General features: G+C 43.7%; 1 protein-coding gene across 3 annotated transcripts; it reads right to left on the bottom strand.

Moving 5' to 3' along the window:
- Positions 1–1,318: 1,318 nt before the first annotated feature.
- LOC138718357 (THUMP domain-containing protein 2-like) lies at positions 1,319–11,656 on the bottom strand. 3 transcript variants are annotated; one of them, XM_069852802.1, is made up of 10 exons: positions 11,539–11,656; positions 10,676–10,808; positions 9,649–10,055; positions 8,400–8,477; positions 7,214–7,266; positions 6,820–6,907; positions 6,243–6,314; positions 5,573–5,687; positions 3,723–3,840; positions 1,319–2,146 (listed from the first exon to the last, which is right to left on the bottom strand). In XM_069852802.1, exons 1-10 carry the CDS (start codon positions 11,632–11,634, stop codon positions 1,828–1,830), a joined length of 1,479 nt encoding a protein of 492 aa, XP_069708903.1. In that variant the 5' UTR covers positions 11,635–11,656; the 3' UTR covers positions 1,319–1,827. The 3 variants fall into 3 exon arrangements, with proteins under 3 accessions (XP_069708903.1, XP_069708904.1, XP_069708905.1); XM_069852803.1 differs by having other exon boundaries at positions 10,676–10,852; positions 11,539–11,578; XM_069852804.1 differs by lacking the exon at positions 10,676–10,808 and having other exon boundaries at positions 11,539–11,613.
- Between the last annotated feature and the right edge of the window lie 9,205 nt (positions 11,657–20,861).

Below are 20,861 nucleotides of genomic sequence, written 5' to 3'. Positions count from 1 at the left end.
ACAGGAATCAAAGCCATGTAAATGAAAATGTTGTCGGCAACATTGAAGAATACTCAGCTCAACCCCCCCCAACTATTTGCAGATCACCTCTGTTTTGTTACAGGCACGACTTTGTAAGATGCTTGATGTAACTCAATCTCACCGTGAACTTCCAGCAGTCTTCAGATGAGGCAGCTCTGGACAATGGAACAGATTTTAAGCCCTATATTTTACATAACTTCGGATGAGCACTTTGCCACACTAACATTTTCACTATCGTGGCCACACAACTTCACGTGAAAAAAATTTAAAAACCCAAATATCACCTCTCTTTCTGCCCCTCGCTGAAAAGTGTTATAGCCACTCTTTATGGCCCCAGGCCACATTGAGAACTAAACCCAGGTGAAGCTTCACCTCCTACAACAAACTTGCACAGGTGCCAGTTAGAAGATCCATAATTGACCGCATGTATTTGATAGAGCACTAATGGCACAAACAAGTTATCCATTACCTTTCTTGTGACACATTCATTATAGTCTTCGCTAAAACTTCTTTGAAAGCTGACTTGGGGAGGGGGGCGTATAATTAGAAAAATATTGGTTTAAGCCAGAAATCCATACTAGCAGACTTGCAGTGCACTAGAATGTTTCCAGGTACCAGCTCACCAGCAGAAGTCACTGCAGCAGGATCTTACCAATCTGGCCCATATCCTCCTGCCCTCTGGGTCTCCGTAGTGCAGTCTGCACCACAGGCTCTTACTTCAAATTCTAACATCTTCAGACTGGAGCCTGTGTGTTGTGGAAAGCACCTGCATAAAAAAATGCTTCCAACTGGCTCCAACAATGAACTTCAAATAAAGAAAAAGAAAAAAAGCCCATACCAACTCAGACAGTTCTGATTGCTATCTCCATGCTAATCACAGCAGAGGAACACAATTCATGAGTCCATCTCAGTTTGCCAAGTTGCAAAGGCTTGTTCAAAATAGCAGCTGAAAGCAATCGTAGTCCTTCTCCATACCAATACTTCCCTGTCAGCTCAGCAGCTATGGGGAAGCCTTGGATTAGATTCTTCCCTCCAACCAACCTTTTGCAGAGACTACAAGAATTGCTGAGACCTCTCTCTCTTCAGGAGAATTTTTCCACATGCTGCTTTGCTCACAGAAGTCACTTTGAACTTGGCAAGTTTCTCCATCTTCCACAGTGCTTTTGGACTAACGTTACTGAGTGAGGAAAATCATTCTTTTTGATAGAAGTAAGTCTCTTCACCCTAAAAAGCCAAAGCACACCCGTCACACACATACAAACACTGCAAAGAATTAACACAGAAAATAGTTTATTTTCTACTCCAAGGGATCTGAATAACAACATTTCAAACTCATCAGAAACAAGCTTTCAAGTAATACTGCAAGGGACACACAATAAAAGTACACATCCAGACCTCAAAAAGAGCTGGAGACTCCTGCAGACAAGATGTACTTCCTAAAAACACTGCTGAAGGTGAAAATCCAGTCACAGTTAATAGCAGCTCATTTGGGTTTGCAGTTCTGCAAATGAAGTCTCTGTCACAAAGAAACTCCTCCCAATACTGAGAGGTTTTGTCTAAGTAAGGATTTCAGGACTCTACCTCATTACAATATCTTACAGTAAAAATACTTGATGCATTATAAGGCATCTTCCACCTCTCCAAAAGAAGGAGAGAAAAGCAGAACCTTCCGATATCCAAAGAAAGTGAGCTGGACTAACAGATGGCACAGGCTTTGTTCCGATCAACAAGGCTCCACCAGATCACTGCCATGCTACTCTTGAAGCGTATCAGGATTCAAGTTCACTTTGACACAGTGCAAGAAAGCTACCGATTCCCAGCAGTACAGATCTTCCTGTATTTGTGTATGAAAGCATCCGTCTTTCCAAGACTAACTCCATAGATACCATCTGGCACCAGAGACCCAAACCGTGTCTGTCTGCTGCTGACGGAAGCTTCTTCAACACCGTTCACTGAGGAGGAAGCGTTCCCATCAACATTCAGGGCTTTTGCAATGGCAGCTTCCCTTGCGCCATCAGAAAAGACGATAGGAGAGTCACTTTTGGCATGCTTGGCAACGCCATCAATGCGCTTATGGAGATCTTGGCTCAGTAGCAATACAATAGTGCCTCCAACACGCAGTACTCTGGCAAAAAAAAAGGAAAAAAAGTAGGTTAGGTGTTCATTCTGCCTGACATTCATTCATCTGTGCAGAACTCAACACTGCTGACGCTTCAGATGGCACTTGCATTCAACAAAACACTAGGCCTGTTAATGCTCATGGCTCAACTCGATAAACTACACTTCCAAATGGAGTTTAAATTCCCTATCTTTATAACTCTTTCTAAATGGGAGAACAAGGTCCTATCCTAACTCCCAAACATTTCTGGCCTCAGGAGTTCTTTCCACTGCATCAGCAGGGAAGGTAGATTCTGTTTTCCCCCTCTTGGTATTATTTCAAGGACTGAGGGGAGTATCAATTTCAAACACTGGTTTTCGGTTGCATAAGCCTCCACCACTCTGCAAAGGAACAGCTTCCCAGGGCAACAGAAGATTGGTAAGGCAATTCTGAAGCTGACCTTTCCATTTGGAAACTTTAAAAGGTCTGTTCTTTCTCTGTTCCACTGATCCTTAATGGTTTGCAAACTCAGGAAGCAGAGGAAAATTCATCACTGTGCGTAATCCATTTTTCACAGTACATGACCAGACGTGACACTTGGCTTTGAAAGAGAGGAGAAAATAGGACTATCCTTGCTCTGTTCACAGCAAGTGGATTGAACAGTCTTACTCGTGGGGCTCTCACAGTAACGGTCCCTTCCTCATTTCCACATTCCCAGGGAAATATTTTGCTTAGAGTGGCCCAGCAGAGCAAATAAGACCAGACTACAAGCAGAGTCAAAGGGAGGGCTGGTCACTGTAAGCTGACACAAGGTTGCCCTGCTGTTCTGTGGAGCTACCACACCTTCTTCACCACCTTCCCACTGCATTCCTGCATTGGGTGAGCAAAATGAACACTGCTGAAGACCAGTCCTACAGAAAGGACTGTCAGCCTTTCAGCCAAGAAAAGAAATAAAGAAGCACATGGTTTGAACTGCCTGATAGAAGCAGCCTGCTATTAGTTTGGCTGAACTCTGCTACAAAACAACAGGGTGAAAGATGAAAGGAGGCATCTAAAAGCAGACCAGGTGGCCAACTGGATATACACTAACAGAAAGGAAAATTGATACCACCATTTTCTGGTCTGACATCTTTCTTCCCAACAATATAGGCTAGTAAAAGCTTGATTGTCAACCCAAAAGGAAAGCCTATGATTTTATACAAGCTGACCTCAACGGAGACGCTTTATCCACCTGGCCGTGCGTTAAGTTCATCTAGGTCATCCTCTCCTCTTTCTCCTTTCTGCCTTAAGGGTATTTGTGAGTGTGACTCAAACATTTAACCATCGTGCCTTGGAAAGAATATTCGCGAATGTAGCCCACACAACAAGCTCATTCCTTGTCAGCTTGTGCTGCCGCCAGCATTTCCACAGCTTGCAAGACAAGCCACAACAGCCTTCAAGGGACAATTAAAGGACTCGGACTTTCACTGGCTGCACGGGATCCGACTAAAAAACTGGAGTGTGTTTGGAATAAAGAAAACCTGAAGCTGGCTGAACACTTAGGATCACAAACCATCATGACATTTACACCAAACACGTATACCATGTCAAGGGCCACACGTACCTCTCCATTTCCTGGAGAATATCTGGAAGGAGCTGAAAGACTTTTGTTATCTTGAACTTCTTCCCAAACGGAATATCCGCAATCACAGCATCAAAGCTTTCTGAAGGCAACGGCAATGCTGCAGAATAAAGGCAGGTCTTTAAATCGTCCTGTGTGGAAAACGAGCAGCAGCTATGCCCTCAAGCACCTTACAAAACTGCCTGCCAACGCTTTTGCGGGTTATGCACCCAGACTCATGGCTCCTTCTGTACCTTTCCTCACAAATGGCATCACAAAGCCACCAACCCAATGCAGACCGAGAAGAGACAAATGCATGAGTGTGTGGGTTAGCTCACAGACTCCTAGTTAGTGGGGATATGTTTGCTCCATAACAAGACTCTACAAACAAGGGACTGCATGGGTCCAAATCAGCTGCTGCTTCTCAACACAAGGGAATCTTTACAAGCAAAAACACAAAAGAAGAACTAAGCTTGCAAGCATTTTACACTAAGTACATGTATGAATGGCAACGAACCACATTTTAAATTCTTCTCTATCCCTGTTTTCTCCAATCAGAATCGCCTAGGTTCTGTTGGAGCTTGAGTCATTGAAGTACCTTCCCAGAGTTTCTGCATCCTACAACAGTCCGTTGTTGTGACCATGAGGCAGCACTGCACCCTTGTGGTGATGAAGGTTGGCCATATACCAGGCTACGCCGGCCAGACAGGGCTTTGCCAGCTTGCCAAACAATGAGACTATGGATTCTCCATCTCTCAGGATGCTCAGAACTCGACTGGACAATGCCCTCAGCAACCTGACCCAGCTTTAGGGTTAGCCTCATTCCCAGCAGATGACAGGACTAAAGAGCTCCAGCAGTCCCTTCTCACCTAAATCCTGTCGTGATTCTATGCCAGCCTTTCCAGAACTGGCAGGAGATGTTTCTTGGACCATCCTTGGATCAACACTTGCAGCACAACAATTTTAGAACAATTTTATCTACAAATGGAAGGACAAGTTACCTACAGTCCTTCAACACATGCAGAAATAACAGCATCTGATCAGTGACAAAGACACCAGTTACTTGTTCAGTATTAGAAAAGCCTGACATCAAAGTACTGTCCGTTACCCTAGAAGCTCAGCACAATCACAGCTTTTAAAGAAGAAATAAAGCTATATATGTTCTTACAAAAAACACATAATATTTCTTACAGTTCTGATAAGAAATACATTGCAAGTTTAAAAAATATGAACGCTTCATCACCCGTGCACAGGGAAGAACACCCAGCTCTCGTCTGGTGTAAATTTCATAAATGACTAATTTAGATTCAGGCTTTGAGGTCCAGAGTAAGGTCATTAAATTATTATGTTCTCCCCTGATTAACTTATGAAGTGAGAGCATGAGCAGGAGAGAGTCTTCCAGGAGAAAGGCATCGTCATTTAAGATACTCGTACTGCAAAACATCAACGAATTAGCTGATCTTAATGCAATTACTTATCTGGTAAATTGAAGTTACAAACCACTTTTTGTCTGTCCTTGCTGTTTTCCCATAAGACAAAGAATTCTTATATAGTATGTACTCTCTGTGGCATTCAAAACTTTACCATTCAGACAGACAACTACTGCCCATGTCTGACAATTATTATTTTCATTGTCTTCTGCTGAGTATATTCTCACCAAAGTTCCTGGGAGCAGGAGGCAGGGAGGGGAAAGCAAAAAATTATCCATTCTCTAGAATTACAGTCACTACTTGGCTCTTTCATTAAGAGGTAGCTCTACTACACGTAACCTCAAGAGATCCTATGTTACCTGCGTAATCCTAAAACTACAAAATATTTCCAACATGTATCACTTGGAAAGCCTACAGCCATACCTTTCACAGAAGCTTTAAGCAACTCAATCTTATCCATCAAGCCTGCAGTCCTAAGATTCTCATCTGCACCTTCTAACTGTGAATCACTTAGATCAGCACCCCAGTAACACGCTTCCTGTTCAGAGAAAAAGAGAAAAGTCACTTGGACGGGAACCAGGTGTATTTATTTTAGAAAGGCTTCTCAGAACTGTCTTGTTGCACACCTCTCCCAAGATAAACCCCTTGCTGGGAGATCTACTACCATTCCACAGAGCAATACATAGACTCAGAGGACAGAGAACTGGGTGAAGTTTGAGCACTCTTGACTCCTTCCGTATTCTGCTCTGCTCAAGACACTTGTGACTTACAGAAACATTTAGGCTCTGTACTAACAGCAAGACCCCAGATGGCTACAAACAGCCATGCTGCCTCTAATAGTGGAAACTGGCTGTACTGTCCCACTGACACCTCTGATCCCAGGATAAGTCGAGGCACTTTTAGAAGTCCACGCCAGTCTTGCACAAACCCTGTGCTTCCTGCGGAGCAATGTTTGTCCTAAAACACTCTCAACAACGGCACAGAAGGACCGGTTTGGTTCTAGCTTTTCAGTAACGCACTTTGGTATAATGGTTGCACACATTTTTTCCCGATGGAACTACAAGGTCCTGCCTGTTGCTACTGTGATACTCACAGGCCACTCTTTAGCAGCTTCCAGAAGTATCGTTCCCAGCCCACACATGGGATCCAGCACAAAGGCACCTGCCTGCAAAAATAAAGGGGTTATTGTATCTCAAGCAAGACAAACTCCTCTCCCAGGACAAAGTTTACTACTGACGTATGGATCACCTAGGTATTCCCACTGTGCAGTGTAAGTAAAAATAATTACTGGTTTTCCAGGCCCAACTGGCTTGCAAGAGAACATAGCAAAACACATTAGTAGTTTCACTAGAGACAATGCATCGATGTATGTAGCCCTGAGGTGATGTTTAGTGGAAAAGACTAAAAGTGGACTGCAGACAGATATTGGTACCAAATTAATCTGTGGAAAATATCACACTTGCTTCTATTTTCCCCTCGGAAGAGCAACCCAAACAAAATTTGAAGCCTGGAGAGTGAAAAAAACTGTGAATCCTTTTCCTCATTCATGTCTTAGAGCATGGGACACTACAATCACCACACTTCTTCAAAGCTCCCTGCTCCTGCCCCCATAAGCAGCAACCCCTCCATCATTTGGGACTCTACAGCTTTGCCATGAACATTTGGCTTACCCTGATTTCAGCCAGAGATGCCATGGCCCATGCAACTGTTGACCGCAGCCCTGCTGTTTTGATATACTGTCTGTTTGCCAACGGAAGCCTGCAGGCAGCAAAAAATCAATGTTAGGCAACAGCACAACCACCCAGAAAAGCCCATGTAATATGAAAGAATAAATGACCTGGACAGATCTGCAGACAGACACAAACGACAGCTTGCTTTTATCCATAACTCATCACAAAGTCTGCCCTACAAGCGCAGATAAGCTCCACACAGAACACAAGACTAACACGACAGTCCAGTGAATATCAAACCAGAAGATAAACGCTCACAGTCAACAGCAAGACTATTTAGAAATTATGCCTGTTCTGATACTGACAAAACAAATCTGATGAGGAGGACGCCCACCTGAAAAGGGGAATCCCCACCACAGAGTGAATGTCATTAAGATGGACAAAGACCTGAAAGAGGGGAAAAAAATTACATTTGAAACTCTCCATCTGACACATCAATAGCTTTAACTCATTTAAACCAGACACAGAAGATGTTTCTACAAACTTCTTATCCTAGTTTTAAGAACAAAAATATACACTTTGGACAATTAGATTAATTGGAAGAAAGCACACTAAATTATCAGAATACCTCCTTGAAGAGAGCATCCCAGCGCTCAGCTATTCCCACACACACGCTTATTTTTTGGGGCATTTCAGATGGAGGCAAAACTGAGTAATCCTTACAGAAGTATAGGCAGCTGAAGAAAATGCCCTCCTGTCCTACAGAAAGCATCTTAAAAGACAAGTGAGCTCCCCAACAGATTTGGCATGACTGTAGTCCCTCCCCATGGAGCCCTAAGAGAGCCATGATGCTTTTGAAGTATCTCAGTGCTCAGCACTTAAATGGTTTCATAGCAAAAATCTGGACAGGAACAAAAGCCCCACTTCAGGCTCAACAAGGCCGTATTTGATGCACAGCCGATAAAAAACAGAGCTAGTAGATGAGCTCAGAGCTTTTAGAGATGGTTTCAGACCTCCCAGCACCGGTGCTGAGAGCAGCTTCCACAGGCCAAGCACAGAAATGAAGAAACAGCTTGCCAAGGGCAATGAAACCTTTCCAAGATCTCCACACAGCCTGCACCATGGAGGATGCCTAAAGCAGGCTACTTTGAGGGACGAGCCCTGGGAGGAGGCTCTTCCATCAATGGCATTCTCAAGTTCTTCAAGAACACAACCTCCCCGCTCACTCTCTTCCCCTGTAGAGGCTAAACTACCTGCTCAACAGCTCAGGGGACCTCTGCTTTCAACACAGAGTTCAGCACTTTGCAAGCAGGCCAGATCCTGAACCATCACCTGCATGGATCCTTCCCCTCAGAGGGGGGCCATGCTGGCCATTCCAGTATTTAAGCGCTCGGGAAGGCACTCACACAGTGTCTACTGAAAACTTTAGCTCAGTGCTACCCAATGATTTCTAAATTCAGCAGCAGAAAGACAGAGAGAGGCCACCATCCCATGTGCAAAGGGAGCAAAGAACAAAATGAAAGATATTGCGAGCAATTCTGGAAGAAGCAAGAAGCCATCTAGCAGACAAGCACTACTACCTCTAGATCAGGGTTCCGCAGATCAGCCCGCCACCCAAACTGCTTCATGAGCGCTATGCCAATGGCTCTTCCGATCTCCTGCAAGGGGGAAGAACAGACACGGGCAGTAAAACCAACAGATTTAAAAAAACTACCCATTTCAGCCTCAACTGCACAATCCTCAAGTACCTGCCAAAAGAACGGGCCTCTCTTTATCCCTATGAGATTAATTCCTACAAAGCCCCAAAAACGGACAACAGGACACAGGGAGTAGAGCAAACACACCAAAGGACAAAGGGATTATCGCTTAGCTGGAGTGTGAGAGGCTGAAGTTTAAGTCCCGCCCAAGCTACAATAAAAGCTGTCATCACTTTTGGAATTATAGAACATGCACTAAAAATATTTCTGATGGACATAAACTAGATCACCCAGGAGGAAATCTCCAAACACGCAACTGCTACTCACAATTTTAATGCTTCTATGGCATCTAGAAAGCTCTCACTACTTTCAGAGTGCAAGAGTTGAAACATGACACAAATTTAAGCAAACATTCATGTTGGCAGGCTCACGCGTCCCACCTGCCCACGTTCCTAGCTTCAGCAAGAAAAAAAAAAACCAATCTAGTTAAACCACTGCTGTCTTCAAGTAAGAGAAATCTACATAAATTGAAACTACACAGAGCTTTGTTTATTTTTTTTCCCCTCACAGCAGAAAGTTATTACAGATGGGATCAGTGCTAGATGGAAAGGGCCCCTGGAAGTCCTCTACGCCACTACTCTCTCCCAGGGCCAAGATCCACTCCCTGTGACACCTCCCAGGCCTGCACTGTCCTCCTAGGGAACAAACACTCCCCAATATCCAGTCAGAGCCCACCGACCCGCAAGTTCTGGCCTGTGCCTTTCTTTTACACCCTCTGCCACAACTGAGAGGAGTTTGGCTCCACAGTCCTTGCAAGGGCCCTTTTAAGTAGCTGTAAGCTAGTATCAGATCACTTCTCAAGCTCCACAAGCCCAAGTACCTCAACTTATCCTCAATAAAAGGCACTGATTTGAAAAATACTCAGGGTAACAGAGCCCAGAAATTAACAGCAACCCTAGCATTTCTACTTATTTAAAACAAATGCAGATTAAGGGCTTGGTTGAGAAAATACAGAAAAACCTCCAGCAGTTTATTATTCTAAAACATACAACACAACTGAAATGACAAACGAAACTACACATCTCCCTTCCCCTTTGGTAAATTACTTTAAAACAGAGATACTTGAGCATACCTGCGAAGTAAGTATTTTGGCAATTGCTCCACTACAGCGACAAGAAACTCTGAAACTGAAGCCAAATTCCTCATTTGCAACAGCTTCCTCTTTGCTGCTTTTGGAAAGGTCTTCTAAGGAAGCCTGGCTTTCAGCCCCACAGTTCTGGTCGCTCTTTCTCTCAGGTACCATATAACTCTCTCCATCTTCTGCCTGACATTCCTCAGGCTCTCTCACTTGTTCTGCTTTCTGCCTTTTAGTTACAATATTTGTCTCTTCTTCTGATTTTCTCTTGAGAGGCAACCTGTTTTCTGGAAGCACATCTTTTTTCCCCTCGCACCCACGAAGGTTCCTCCAAGTAGAGATTACATCCAGCCAAGACTTTGGTTCCTCAGTGACAAGGCTTTTAATCTCATGCAGCATCTTCCCTGGAAGAAAAAGTAGTTTCAGCTTAAGTACTACAGTCTCAGAATTTGATTTTCCTACAGATTGAGAACAGCTGTTAACAGACGGTGTTCAAATTTTGTTTGTGTGTGAATCCAGGAACCACAGCAGCAGGCATCACTGCCATCACAGGCACAACCGAGCTCTCAGTACCCACACATGCCACCAGCAGAGACCAAGGCATCCCTCTGATTAGAAGCTCTGCAGAACCAAGATGAAATTGTGCAAGGATTGTATTCTGCAGAAGAATTCAGCAGCTCTAAAAAAACTGGACCATTCCCTGGGACAGAGGGCCAGCCAACCATGCCATCCTCCCCAGAAAGCACTTGGTCCAGGATTAGAGACGTGGGATACTTTCCAAGAATCAAAGACACACATTGATTCAGCTCAGAATCAAGTCCCACCATCCCATGGTGTTCAAGGCCAGGCTGGATGGGGCCTTGGGCAGCCTGATCTAGTGGGATGTCCCTGCTCAGGGCATGGGGGTTGGAACTAGATGATCTTTAAGGTCCCTTCCAGCCCATATTGTTTTATGATTGTATGACTCCCACCGGGGTTCACGATTCCAAGTACACCCGAGAGAAGGAGCTGGTGCCAGCCTTACCTTTCTCCCTAGAAACGGGGAGCGGGGGCTGTTTGTGGAGCCGCAGGAACAGCCGCTCTCCAGACCGGAGCTCCCTCAGCTCAGCCAGCTTTGCCTCTGTGCTGAAGAAGACCTTTCCAGGGACGCTGACCACCTCCAGGGAAACACAAGCTCCGATCGTGGCAGGAAGATGTGCAGCTGGCCACCCCAAACAAACGCACATTTGGGGCGAGCAGCAGCCCCTCAACCCCGGGTCCTCCCCTGGCCCTTCTCCACCCTGGCCCCTCTGGGTCCAGGATTAGAGACAGGGGACACTTCCCAAGAATCAAAGACGCGCATCGATTAAGCTCAGACTAAAGTTCACCAGTTTGTTCTTTCTGAAAGGAAATATCTCTTCCCTATTCATCGAGCTGACTTCGGTCCTGCAAGGTCTGAAGCCTGAACTCACGCCTGGGGGTAGTTCTCCTGACCCAGCTGTGACGAGGGACGCACGAGGAATATAGAGGCCAATTCGCTGCAAAACCTCAAAACCGGTCAAGGCACAGGGGGCTGGGGGGAAGCTGCGTCTTTTCTCGGTTAGAACCACGGCTAAACTTGATCCTCAAAGCCGACGGCGACCTGTCATCTCCCAAATTCAACCCACCCAGCACGCTCGGGGCGAGCAGCCGCCCCTCCAGCGCGGGCCCCCCCTTCGCCCCAGCCGGTCCCCTCTCGCCTCCCTCGCTCCCTCTCGCCTCCCCCCGGCCCCTTCTGGCCCCGTCGCGGGGGAGGCAGCGCCGCCCCCGACCCCGCGGGGGCCGAGGGGACACGTCCCACCCCTGCGCCGGCCACCCGCCTCTCCTCCCTTCCCTCCCCTCCCCTTCTCCTCCCCGCCCGGCCCTCACCTCGGAGGCGCCGAGCCGCGCCCGCACCTCCCGCTCCAAGAAGGGCTCCAGCCCCCTGCCCGCCGTGCAAAAGAACCGCCCGCCGCCCGCCGCCATCGCAACGCGGGGCGGGGAGGGGGCGGGGCCCACGCGGGGCGGGAGGCGGGGCGGCGGCGCCTTCCCCTTCCTAGCGGGCGGTACCGCTCTGGGCCAGCTCCGTCCTCCCCATAACCTCCTTTCAGGTCCTTAGATGGAGCAATGAGGTCTCCCCTCAGCCTCCTGCAGGCTAAAAAACCCCAGCTCTCTCAGCCGCTCCTCATAAGGCCTGTTCTCCAGCCCCTTCACCAGCTTCGTTGCTCTTCTCTGGACTCGCTCCGGAGCCTCAACATCCTTCTTGTGGTGAGGGGCCCAGAACTGAACACAGGATTCAGGGTGCAGCCTCTCCAGTGTTGAGTACAAGAGCAGAATAACCTCCCTGGACCTGCTGGTCACACTGTTTCCGATACAAGCCAAGATGCCATTGGCCTTCTTGGCCACCTGGGCACACTGCTGGCTCATGTTCAGTTGCCATCAACCAACACCCCCAGGTGCTTCTCCTCGAGGCAGCTTTCTAGCTACCGTGCCATGCCATGCCATAGCATAGTATAGCATACCACACCACAGCATCCCATCCCATATCATAAGCACAACCTGCTTGTGCATCACACAACCTGCAAAATGCATCACAACACATGCCATGCAATGCCATGCCGTACCCCATGCCGTACCCCATGCCGTACCATGCACGCAGCACAAAATGCAATACCATTGCAGACCATACAGATGACAGAAATGCCTTAGCATACCATTCCTACCAACCACAGAAAACCAGCCATGCCACACAGTAGAAACCATAGCATCCAAAAGGTACCATACACACAATACAAAACACACCATACTGGCTTCAAAATCCATACCATACCATTGTAATTACCATACCATGCAAAATATTCTATCAAACCATACCATACAATAGACAACATACCATAGTAAACATTTCCATACATACCATATAAAACACCGCACTACACCGTACAAAGCACCAAACCCTAAATACCATACCATACCCTACAATACAACACAAATTAAAATAAAATGCAAAATACAATACAGTACAGAACCCATTACAACCCAAATATATCACAAATACATTACAATACAACATACACCTGGGGCAGGGCAATCCCCAATTTCAGTACAGGATGCAGGATGATGTGATTGAGAACACCCCTGTTGAGAAGGACTTCATGGTGCTTGTTTGATGAGAAGCGTGACATGAGCCAGCAATGTGCACTCACAGCCCAGAAGGCCAGCCGTATCCTGGGCTATATCAAAAGAAGCGTGGCCAGCAGGTACTTTCCAGTACGTGAAAGGGGCTACAAGAAAGCTGGGGAGAGACTGTTTACAAGGGCTTGTAGTGATAGGACTAGGGGCAATGCCTATAAACTATTTTGATAGGAATGGTTGGACTCGATGATCCGGTGGGTCTCTTCCAACCTGGTTGTTCTACGATTCTATGATTCTATGAAACTGGAAAGGGGCAGATTTAGAGCAGACATAAGGGAGAATTTCTTCACCATGAGAGTGGTGAGACACAGGAAGAGGTTGCCCAGGGAAGCTGTGGCTGCTCCGTCCCTGGAGGTGTTCAAGGCCGGGTTGGATGAGGCCTTGGGCAGCCTGGTCTGGTGAGAAGCGTCCCTGCCCATGGCAGCGGGGTTGGAACTAGGTGATCTTTAAGGTCCCTTCCAACACAAACGATTCTATGATTCTATGACACGTGAAATAAACCGTAGCAAAAAAGCCCTTTTTAAACTTTGGAAAACAGCTTTATGATTTGTTGGTTTTATTCTGTAAGATAATACCAAGGAGAATAAATGCCTGGAAAGTTGGTGTAAAATGCAATTTGCTAGAATGTATGTAGTTCTTTTGGAAATGCAACAAGCAAGAATCCTGTTTACCGCCTTATACAATGCCTTAGTTGGGAAATATTCTTCTTTTTTCAGAAGGAAAAAGTAGAATTAATAATTTATGACTTAGAGTGACGTACCTTAAAAAGAATGCAGTTAATGTTATAGCCCAACACCCAAAGCCCCTGAAAATCAGGAGAGGATTTAAGCAAAGCTGTCATTCAGCCTTTGGCTACTTTCAATATAACAAAGGAGATTAAAGAAAAGCGCACTCAACCCTCCATATCCTCTTTTATCTTTTATGTTGTGGTCTTTAGGAAGGCCTGTAAATTATTAAAGCATCTGTGCTATGTTGTAAGCAAACCTAGCATATTTGTGGCATTAAGTGCCACAGGTAAGATTAAGCCGTACCACTTTACTCCAGTTTAGGCTATCAATTCAGCTCTGTGATCCTGACTAGAAAAGAAAAGGTTATTAATTAGCTGGGAACTAGGTTCTTTCTCTAGAAGCACAACCTGGTGGCCGAAGGAAACAATAACTTGAACATCTGTGTGTGACAAATGCAAGTAGACAGTCTGGAGTTTGCTGCTGAGCGCCTTCTGAGAAGTGTACCAGTACCGTATGGATACCAGGTGGAGAGGTCCGATAAATGAGGCAACAAGGGGGAAATGGAGAAACGCAGAAGTGCAAGATTTTTTTTATTGTAGAACATAATGTTTCTGACATTAGAGAAATGCTGTAATATATTAACAAACTGCTTATTTATTCATTTTGAAGACTTCTAAACCGAAAACATCACCCCAGCTGTTTGAAAACATGAGTCTATCTGTCTTTTAATCCTATGAATTCTGAAAGAAAGACATAAACAAATTCAGGTAATAGGAGGTAAAGTCATAGTTTACATATTCTTTATTTGTATATTATAACAATACTGAATTTTAAAATTAAGTCTTTTCTATGTGAGCTGAGAATTCCACTTAAACAGGAATAGACTACAAAATTGCATTAAGGCAAAAGAGTTCTATGAAGAAGCCTGCAGTGAAACTGTACTGCTGGGATTTCACTCCCAGTAAGCTGCTACTGACATTTTATCTGACATGCTGTTGACTGTCTTTTCACATCTTGTGTTATTAAACTAACAATTAAGGAAAATCAGAAAAGCCAGTGATTCATAAATTGGTAGGTGTGGCCTAATACATGAGGTATTTTTCTGGAAATGTAGAAAATCATATATACATATATATAATGTATCCGTTTAAAATGAGAAAGGAATAGTAGAAAAGTCACTCATGAAACACTTTTTATTAAAGAAATGGCTCATTATCCTTTTGTGTGACTCACAAAGTCACCATTAATCAGCTATGTAATCTGTAATTATATATAGCATTACTCTGCGCACATGGGTGCAAAAATCCATAGCTAGAATTTTATTATCCCTGTCTCAAGGGACTGATAGAAGAGAAAATTATTAAACAACAAAATTATGTGTTTCTTAGCATCACGAGGTGACAGTTCCCTTGTAATAAATAGGTAGTGTAACTTTGTATTTTCATTCTGCACATGTTAACCCTGTTTAAAAGCACGATACATTGAATGAAAAATTAAAATTCTTTTTTCTGTCCTTAATTGTTTTCTTTTTCAGATGCATTTTCTTCTGTTTGGTTCACTTGGTTCACTGACTACAAATGAGCACACTCATCTTTTCTATTTTTTTTATATTCTTTTACTACTCCTCACTCATTTTTTCTATTTTTTTAAATACAGAATTAAAGGGCATTTGATATTAAGTTCTCTGCTCTCTCCAAAATGTGGCTTCTACTGTTCTCTCACATCCTGTTCCCTTAAACATCTCCTCTAAATTACTCCCTCTCCCTCCCCAATCCATGCCCCCAAGGAAACCTTTCACATTTCTATTTCAATATCTGATGACAACATGAAAAGCAGAATGCAAGGTAAGGATAGAACACTGATTGATATGAATGTGAAATGACAGTAATGGTCTCTGTTTGGGCCATGTCTGGAGACTTCAGTATAATGAAAAATCCTCCACAGTCAGTATTTTTTGTCCCTCTAGTAATATTAGCTATGATAATGTTGTAAAAGCTGTTTTAACAGAAAACTTGGTTCTGCTGCACAAAGTTTGGTTCCACCAATACACTGAAATTTTTTTTTCATCATCATCATCATCATCATCATCATCATCATCATCATATCACCAGGTTGGAAGAGACTCACCAGATCATCGAGTCCAACCATTCCCATCAATCACTAACCCATGTCCCTCAGCACCTCGTCCACCCATCCCTTAAACCCCTCCAGGGAAGGGGACTCAACCCCCTCCCTGGGCAGCCTCTGACACTGCCCAGTGACCCTTTCCATGAAATATTTTTTCCCAATGTCCAGCCTGACCCTCCCCTGGTGGAGCTTGAGGCCATTCCCTCTCGTCCTGTCCCCTGTCCCTTGGGAGAAGAGCCCAGCTCCCTCCTAATGCTTCATCTTTGAAGCATTTCTAGAGTGGGATTTCTTTTTTTCCAAAAATGTGGAAGAAACAGATATTGGTAACCTTCATCGTAATTAGTACATTTCAATAATTGCTTCAGTATTATTCACTTCTGGCCTCTCGAGAGATTTCAGAAGTGTTATTCAAAGTTAGGATATTGTTCATGAATAAGATTTCATGTGAATATGACGGTAATACAGGGAACTGACAATTACCTTTCCTTTCCTGAGTCAAGCACTGTGACTGTAATGTGAAAAGAAAGATGATGCAATATTTATTGGTTCTGTGGTAAGAAGAAGAGGTTCTGGTGAGGCGTGCAGTGTTGTCTTTTGCTTTACATACTACTAGAAATGTTAAGTACTCTTAGAATCTTGCATTTAAAAATGTTGATGTTGTTTGATGTACTGCTCGTTAACCATGTCAAAGTAGCAGATGTTTCTGCTATGCAACTCCAAGATTTGAGAATCAAGAATCACATCACATCACACAATAAACAAACCCCCACCACTGGAAATCATCATCAATGAAGATAAGAATAGAGAGAACAAATAAGGGAAAGGCCAAGTTGCCAAGAGTCCTCCAGGTGACTTGTAAAAGTCTGGCTCTGGGTCTTTCTGCTGCTTATGGATCATCCAGGCGACTTTGGAAGAAGCAGCTCTGTTGCACAGCAGCTGGGGCAGGGCTCTGTCTCCCTGCATGGGCTGGCCTAACCACAGCTTCCCAATTGCCTCTCTGGAAGATGCTTAATTATGCTTTTTTTGGGGCAGAAGAAAGGGATAGCTGCTTCATAAGTGGAGATTCATTTAAAGTTCTGAAACAAGAAAAAAATATTGGGCCAATTATAACGTGCTAAAGGCATTTATACACTTGCAAATCATTCTAAGAAGCGTTTGTCAGACTACATTTCAAAAGTTTAGGTTGCTTTGGAACAGCTAGAATTGAGGCTTTCAGATACAAAGAGATTGGTCAAATTTAACAATTATTTAGATTGATGACAAAGCCCACGTTAGCTAAAAAGGAGATGATCTGTTGTCTTGCCAAAGCTGAAGTTCTGCTTACAAGTTCCAAGAAAAACTAAGAATTTTCAGCGTCTCTAAGATGACATATTTCGTTTCTGTTGTTGGATATCCAGAAGAGTTTTCAGTGTTTTTGCTTTCCAAAAAGAGCCTAAGGAAGAAACAAAACCTGGGAAATTTCAGCCTAACTGCCTGAAGACTGGCAAAACCATCAGCAGCTGGAGAACAGCATCCTGTAAGGGACAGAATCAGGCACCATGAAATTACAGATATTGTATGGGCATTAGCTGCTCTGGAAAAAGCCACATTCGCTAGTTAGTGGTATGGAAGGTTTTGCTAGATTCAACATGACTTAAAACTTACTATTAAAGCTCAAGGAATCTAAAACGTGGATAAGGAAGGTGCACTGTTGGAGAGGAGGAGGAAAACCACCAGCTACCCAGTGAAGCTGTGAAACTGTTTCTCTTTAGTTTGAAAGCAACAGTCATTCATAAAACACACAGCCACATTTACGGACTCACAGAGTGGTTGAGGTGGCAAGGGACCTCTGGAGATCAGTCGGTTCAATCCCCCTGCTCAAGAAGGGCCAGTCAGGGCTGATTGTCCAGGGCCATGTCCAGACAGGTTTTGAATATTTCCAAGGGTGGACACTCCACAGCCTCTCTGAGCAATGTGGTGCCAGTAAAGAAGTGAATTTTTTTTAATGGGTGGTGATACAGAGGAAAGTTTCTTTTTAGTTTGTGAAGTTGCAGTTTCCCCTGAAATTTCCCCATGTCAAAATTGTTTTGCTGAAGTCCTTTAGCTTCTGGCATGTTAGCTCTTACATTTTACAAACAACACAGTAAATAATATTTTTCTATAACTTACAGGAGGAACAAATATATGTAGATGGGCAGACAGCCATACTCACTGAATATCTTTTTTTTTTTTTGCTGAGAAAAGCAAAAGACTGCTGAGAAATTCTGTACATCTGGCACTTAAAACACAAAGAATGTCTTTCCATGTTAAAAACCTTTCTGAGTGACTTAGAGCTCAACACATAACATTAAAAATAGGGACCAACATTCTCATTATATTCCTGTAGGATTAGGCACTGAAACATCACTGAAGACCTCGTCTCTCTTGCCAGTTTCTTCAAGGCTTTGAATATGTCTTTGAGTGAAGCTATGAACTAAATGTATACAAAATATTTGAGGAATTGTAGCATTTCAAATTCCCAGTACTGACTTATTGCTCCCTCACCCTCAGGCTGAACCAGCACTTCTGAGCTCACAATTTAAGTCCCTGCAAGGTATATTAAAAAAATAGGCAGTAAAGACAGTATATTTTTTAAAAGCTAGTATGTTCAGCAACCACTTCAACTAATCAAAAGAAAACGCCAAAGCAAAGTGTCACTTAAAATGCAACATGTTTATTTGGAAATGACCAGTCCTGCTCCTTTTGATTCCTGACTTCTAAATGAATAGACTTCTTTTCCGAATATTGCCTCCTTCTCTCTTTTATATATGCAGATACGTTATCAACCCTTCTCTTCTGTTTCTGCCCCACTTGCTGGTCTTGTCAGTCACCACAGCCTCCCCTGGAAAAGTTATAAACCTAAGGGGGAACACCCAGTTGCAGTTGTGATCTGCATAATTGTTTGACACTTTATCAGTAATTATGGCTGATCATGGTGATCCTTAAAGAGTTTAGTAGTTTCTGGTTTTGTTTCTCCCCAGCTGGAAAGACTCCATGTGTGCTCACCAAAAGGAATGTTTGTGTCCTAAAGCCAGTTCCTTGATGCCAGGAAATGGGGCACGTTCCTTGTGGGGACCATGGCTTCAGGAAATTTTAGAACTGCTTAAGTGAAACATGTACCTTGCTCAATAGGAAAATGTTGACTATAACTGAACAACTTGAGGTGAAGAGAATCTAGTTCTATTTAGAAATGTGGATTTTAAGAATTTCTGATCAAAACATTTTGTTTGAACAAACAAAGACTTATTTTGTTTCAAGCTACAAGTATTATTTTAAAAATCAAACATCCTAGACTGCAAAGACCTTGTTTTCTGCTTTTTCTACTTAGTTTAAGAATACCCAAGACCTCCCAAAAACTTAAAAGCAGAACTGAGATCCAGGCAGGCAGCTGGCTCTGACACTAAGAGCAAGGATCAGCAAAAAAAGCAAAAAGCATCAGCAAAAAAAGGGCACAGTGGCAGAGAACTGATAATTTAATCTGATAAATACATATTTTTAATTAGGTATCTCAGCCTTTACATTAAAACAAGAAGGAAAAAATAGAAAAATGAAGCAGAACTGGATTGATACTTTTTTAAAACAAAAGTATCTTGATAGTGGAAAAGAGAACAGCAGAAGAGTGTCATCTTCTTGTTTTCCTTGATGCCTGCTACAAAGAACTTGTCTACTGTCTCCTACACATATGTAGACAAAAGAAACCTTTCTCAGGAATATATATTCTATAGTCTCTACTCTCTAACTTTGCAAAAAGACTTCTGAATCTATATGCAGCTTTACCCAAAACTTTGCTCATTCAATAATTCTTGTTCAGAGAAACTCATAAAAGAGAGAAATCTGTGGCATTTTCTGCTGACAAAAATTACAAGAAAACATGCAACGGCTTCTGTAAAACCCCATTCATTTTGAAAACAATCAAATGTTGGCAGCTCAACCTCAGGCTTGTGTATTTAAATCAAATTTGAAAGACTAACTTCAGTAATAACATTTAGCCTTGGAACCAGATTTGAAAAAAAGCATAGCACTACAAGGTGTGGAAGAAGGAATCAGTTCCATGATGTTATTATCTGTAGGATGAAGTACCTAAACAGTTCTTGCAGTAAGGTCTAGAAACTCAATTACCTTTCTACTAATCTTATTGCCTATTGCCTCATCAAAAAAAAAAAAAAGAAAGAAAAGAAGTGGTGCCACTTCATTTTGGGTCAAGCACAATCTTGTTAGTACCTCGTTTGATTTCAGAGTATGCATGTGTGTGTGGAAAGGATAGTGGTGGGAAATGAAAACTGGAAAAGCTATTGCAGGACCCGTTACTTCTCAGGTTTTATAAACTGGTGCACAGAGAAACATACATGGCAGTAATGTTCCTTGATTTCATCCTTTTCCATCCTGTCTAAAGCCAAGTCAATCAATTAATACTATAGAAATGAACCTTGCAAAGTGGGCGTTATTGACACATTTTGTAGGTCTGAAAATGAATTTATTTCTTTAATTCTCCTTGCCAAAAGAAAAGTATTTTATTATGAATTGTGTCCACTGTAAGATGATCAAACCCGTCAATTCAATTTCTTGTTAACATACTTGATGTCAAATGCATAAATTAAAGGCTTAGCCATCAGCTGGTCTGCTTTTCTTACAGGGGTGGAACATGCAGTCAGCACAAGAACACGAGCACTCTCCATTACTGTTCCTCCCCCTCCTCTGCTAGAGATCATAGAATCACCAGGTTGGAAGAGGCCTACCGGATCATTGAGTCCAACCATTCCTATCTGCCACTAAACCATGTCCCTGAGCACCTCATCTACCCCTCTTTTAAACACCTCCAGGGATGGTGACTCAGCCACTGCCCTGGGCAGCCTGTTCTAGTGCCCGATGACCCTTTCTGTGAAAAATTTCTTTCCGATATCTAGTCTGAACCTCCCCTGGCAGAGCTTGAGGCCATTGCCCCTTGTCCTGTCCCCTGTCACTCGGGAGAAGAAGCCAGCTCCCTCCTCTCCACAACCTCCTTTCAGGTAGTTGTAGAGGGCAATGAGGTCTCCCCTCAGCCTCCTCTTCTCCAGGCTAAACAACCCCAGCTCTCTCAGCCGCTCCTCGTAAGGCCTGTTCTCCTGGTGCTTCACCAGCTTCGTCGCTCTTCTCTGGACTCACTCC

Source organism: Phaenicophaeus curvirostris, chromosome 2, assembly GCF_032191515.1.
Source record: "Phaenicophaeus curvirostris isolate KB17595 chromosome 2, BPBGC_Pcur_1.0, whole genome shotgun sequence".
NCBI classification, from domain to species: Eukaryota; Metazoa; Chordata; class Aves; order Cuculiformes; family Cuculidae; genus Phaenicophaeus; species Phaenicophaeus curvirostris.
This window is presented reverse-complemented; position numbering and strand designations above follow the sequence as displayed.

Excerpts from the sequence above, each read along its gene's own strand:
- LOC138718357 (XM_069852802.1), bottom strand. The coding sequence starts at position 11,634 with ATGGCGGCGGGCGGCGGGCGGTTCTTTTGCACGGCGGGCAGGGGGCTG. Across the intron at positions 8,478-9,648 it reads CCAAAATACTTACTTCGCAG|GAGATCGGAAGAGCCATTGG; the intron begins GTATGCTCAAGT and ends TCCCCCTTGCAG. Across the intron at positions 7,267-8,399 it reads TGCGGAACCCTGATCTAGAG|GTCTTTGTCCATCTTAATGA; the intron begins GTAGTAGTGCTT and ends CCCCTCTTTCAG.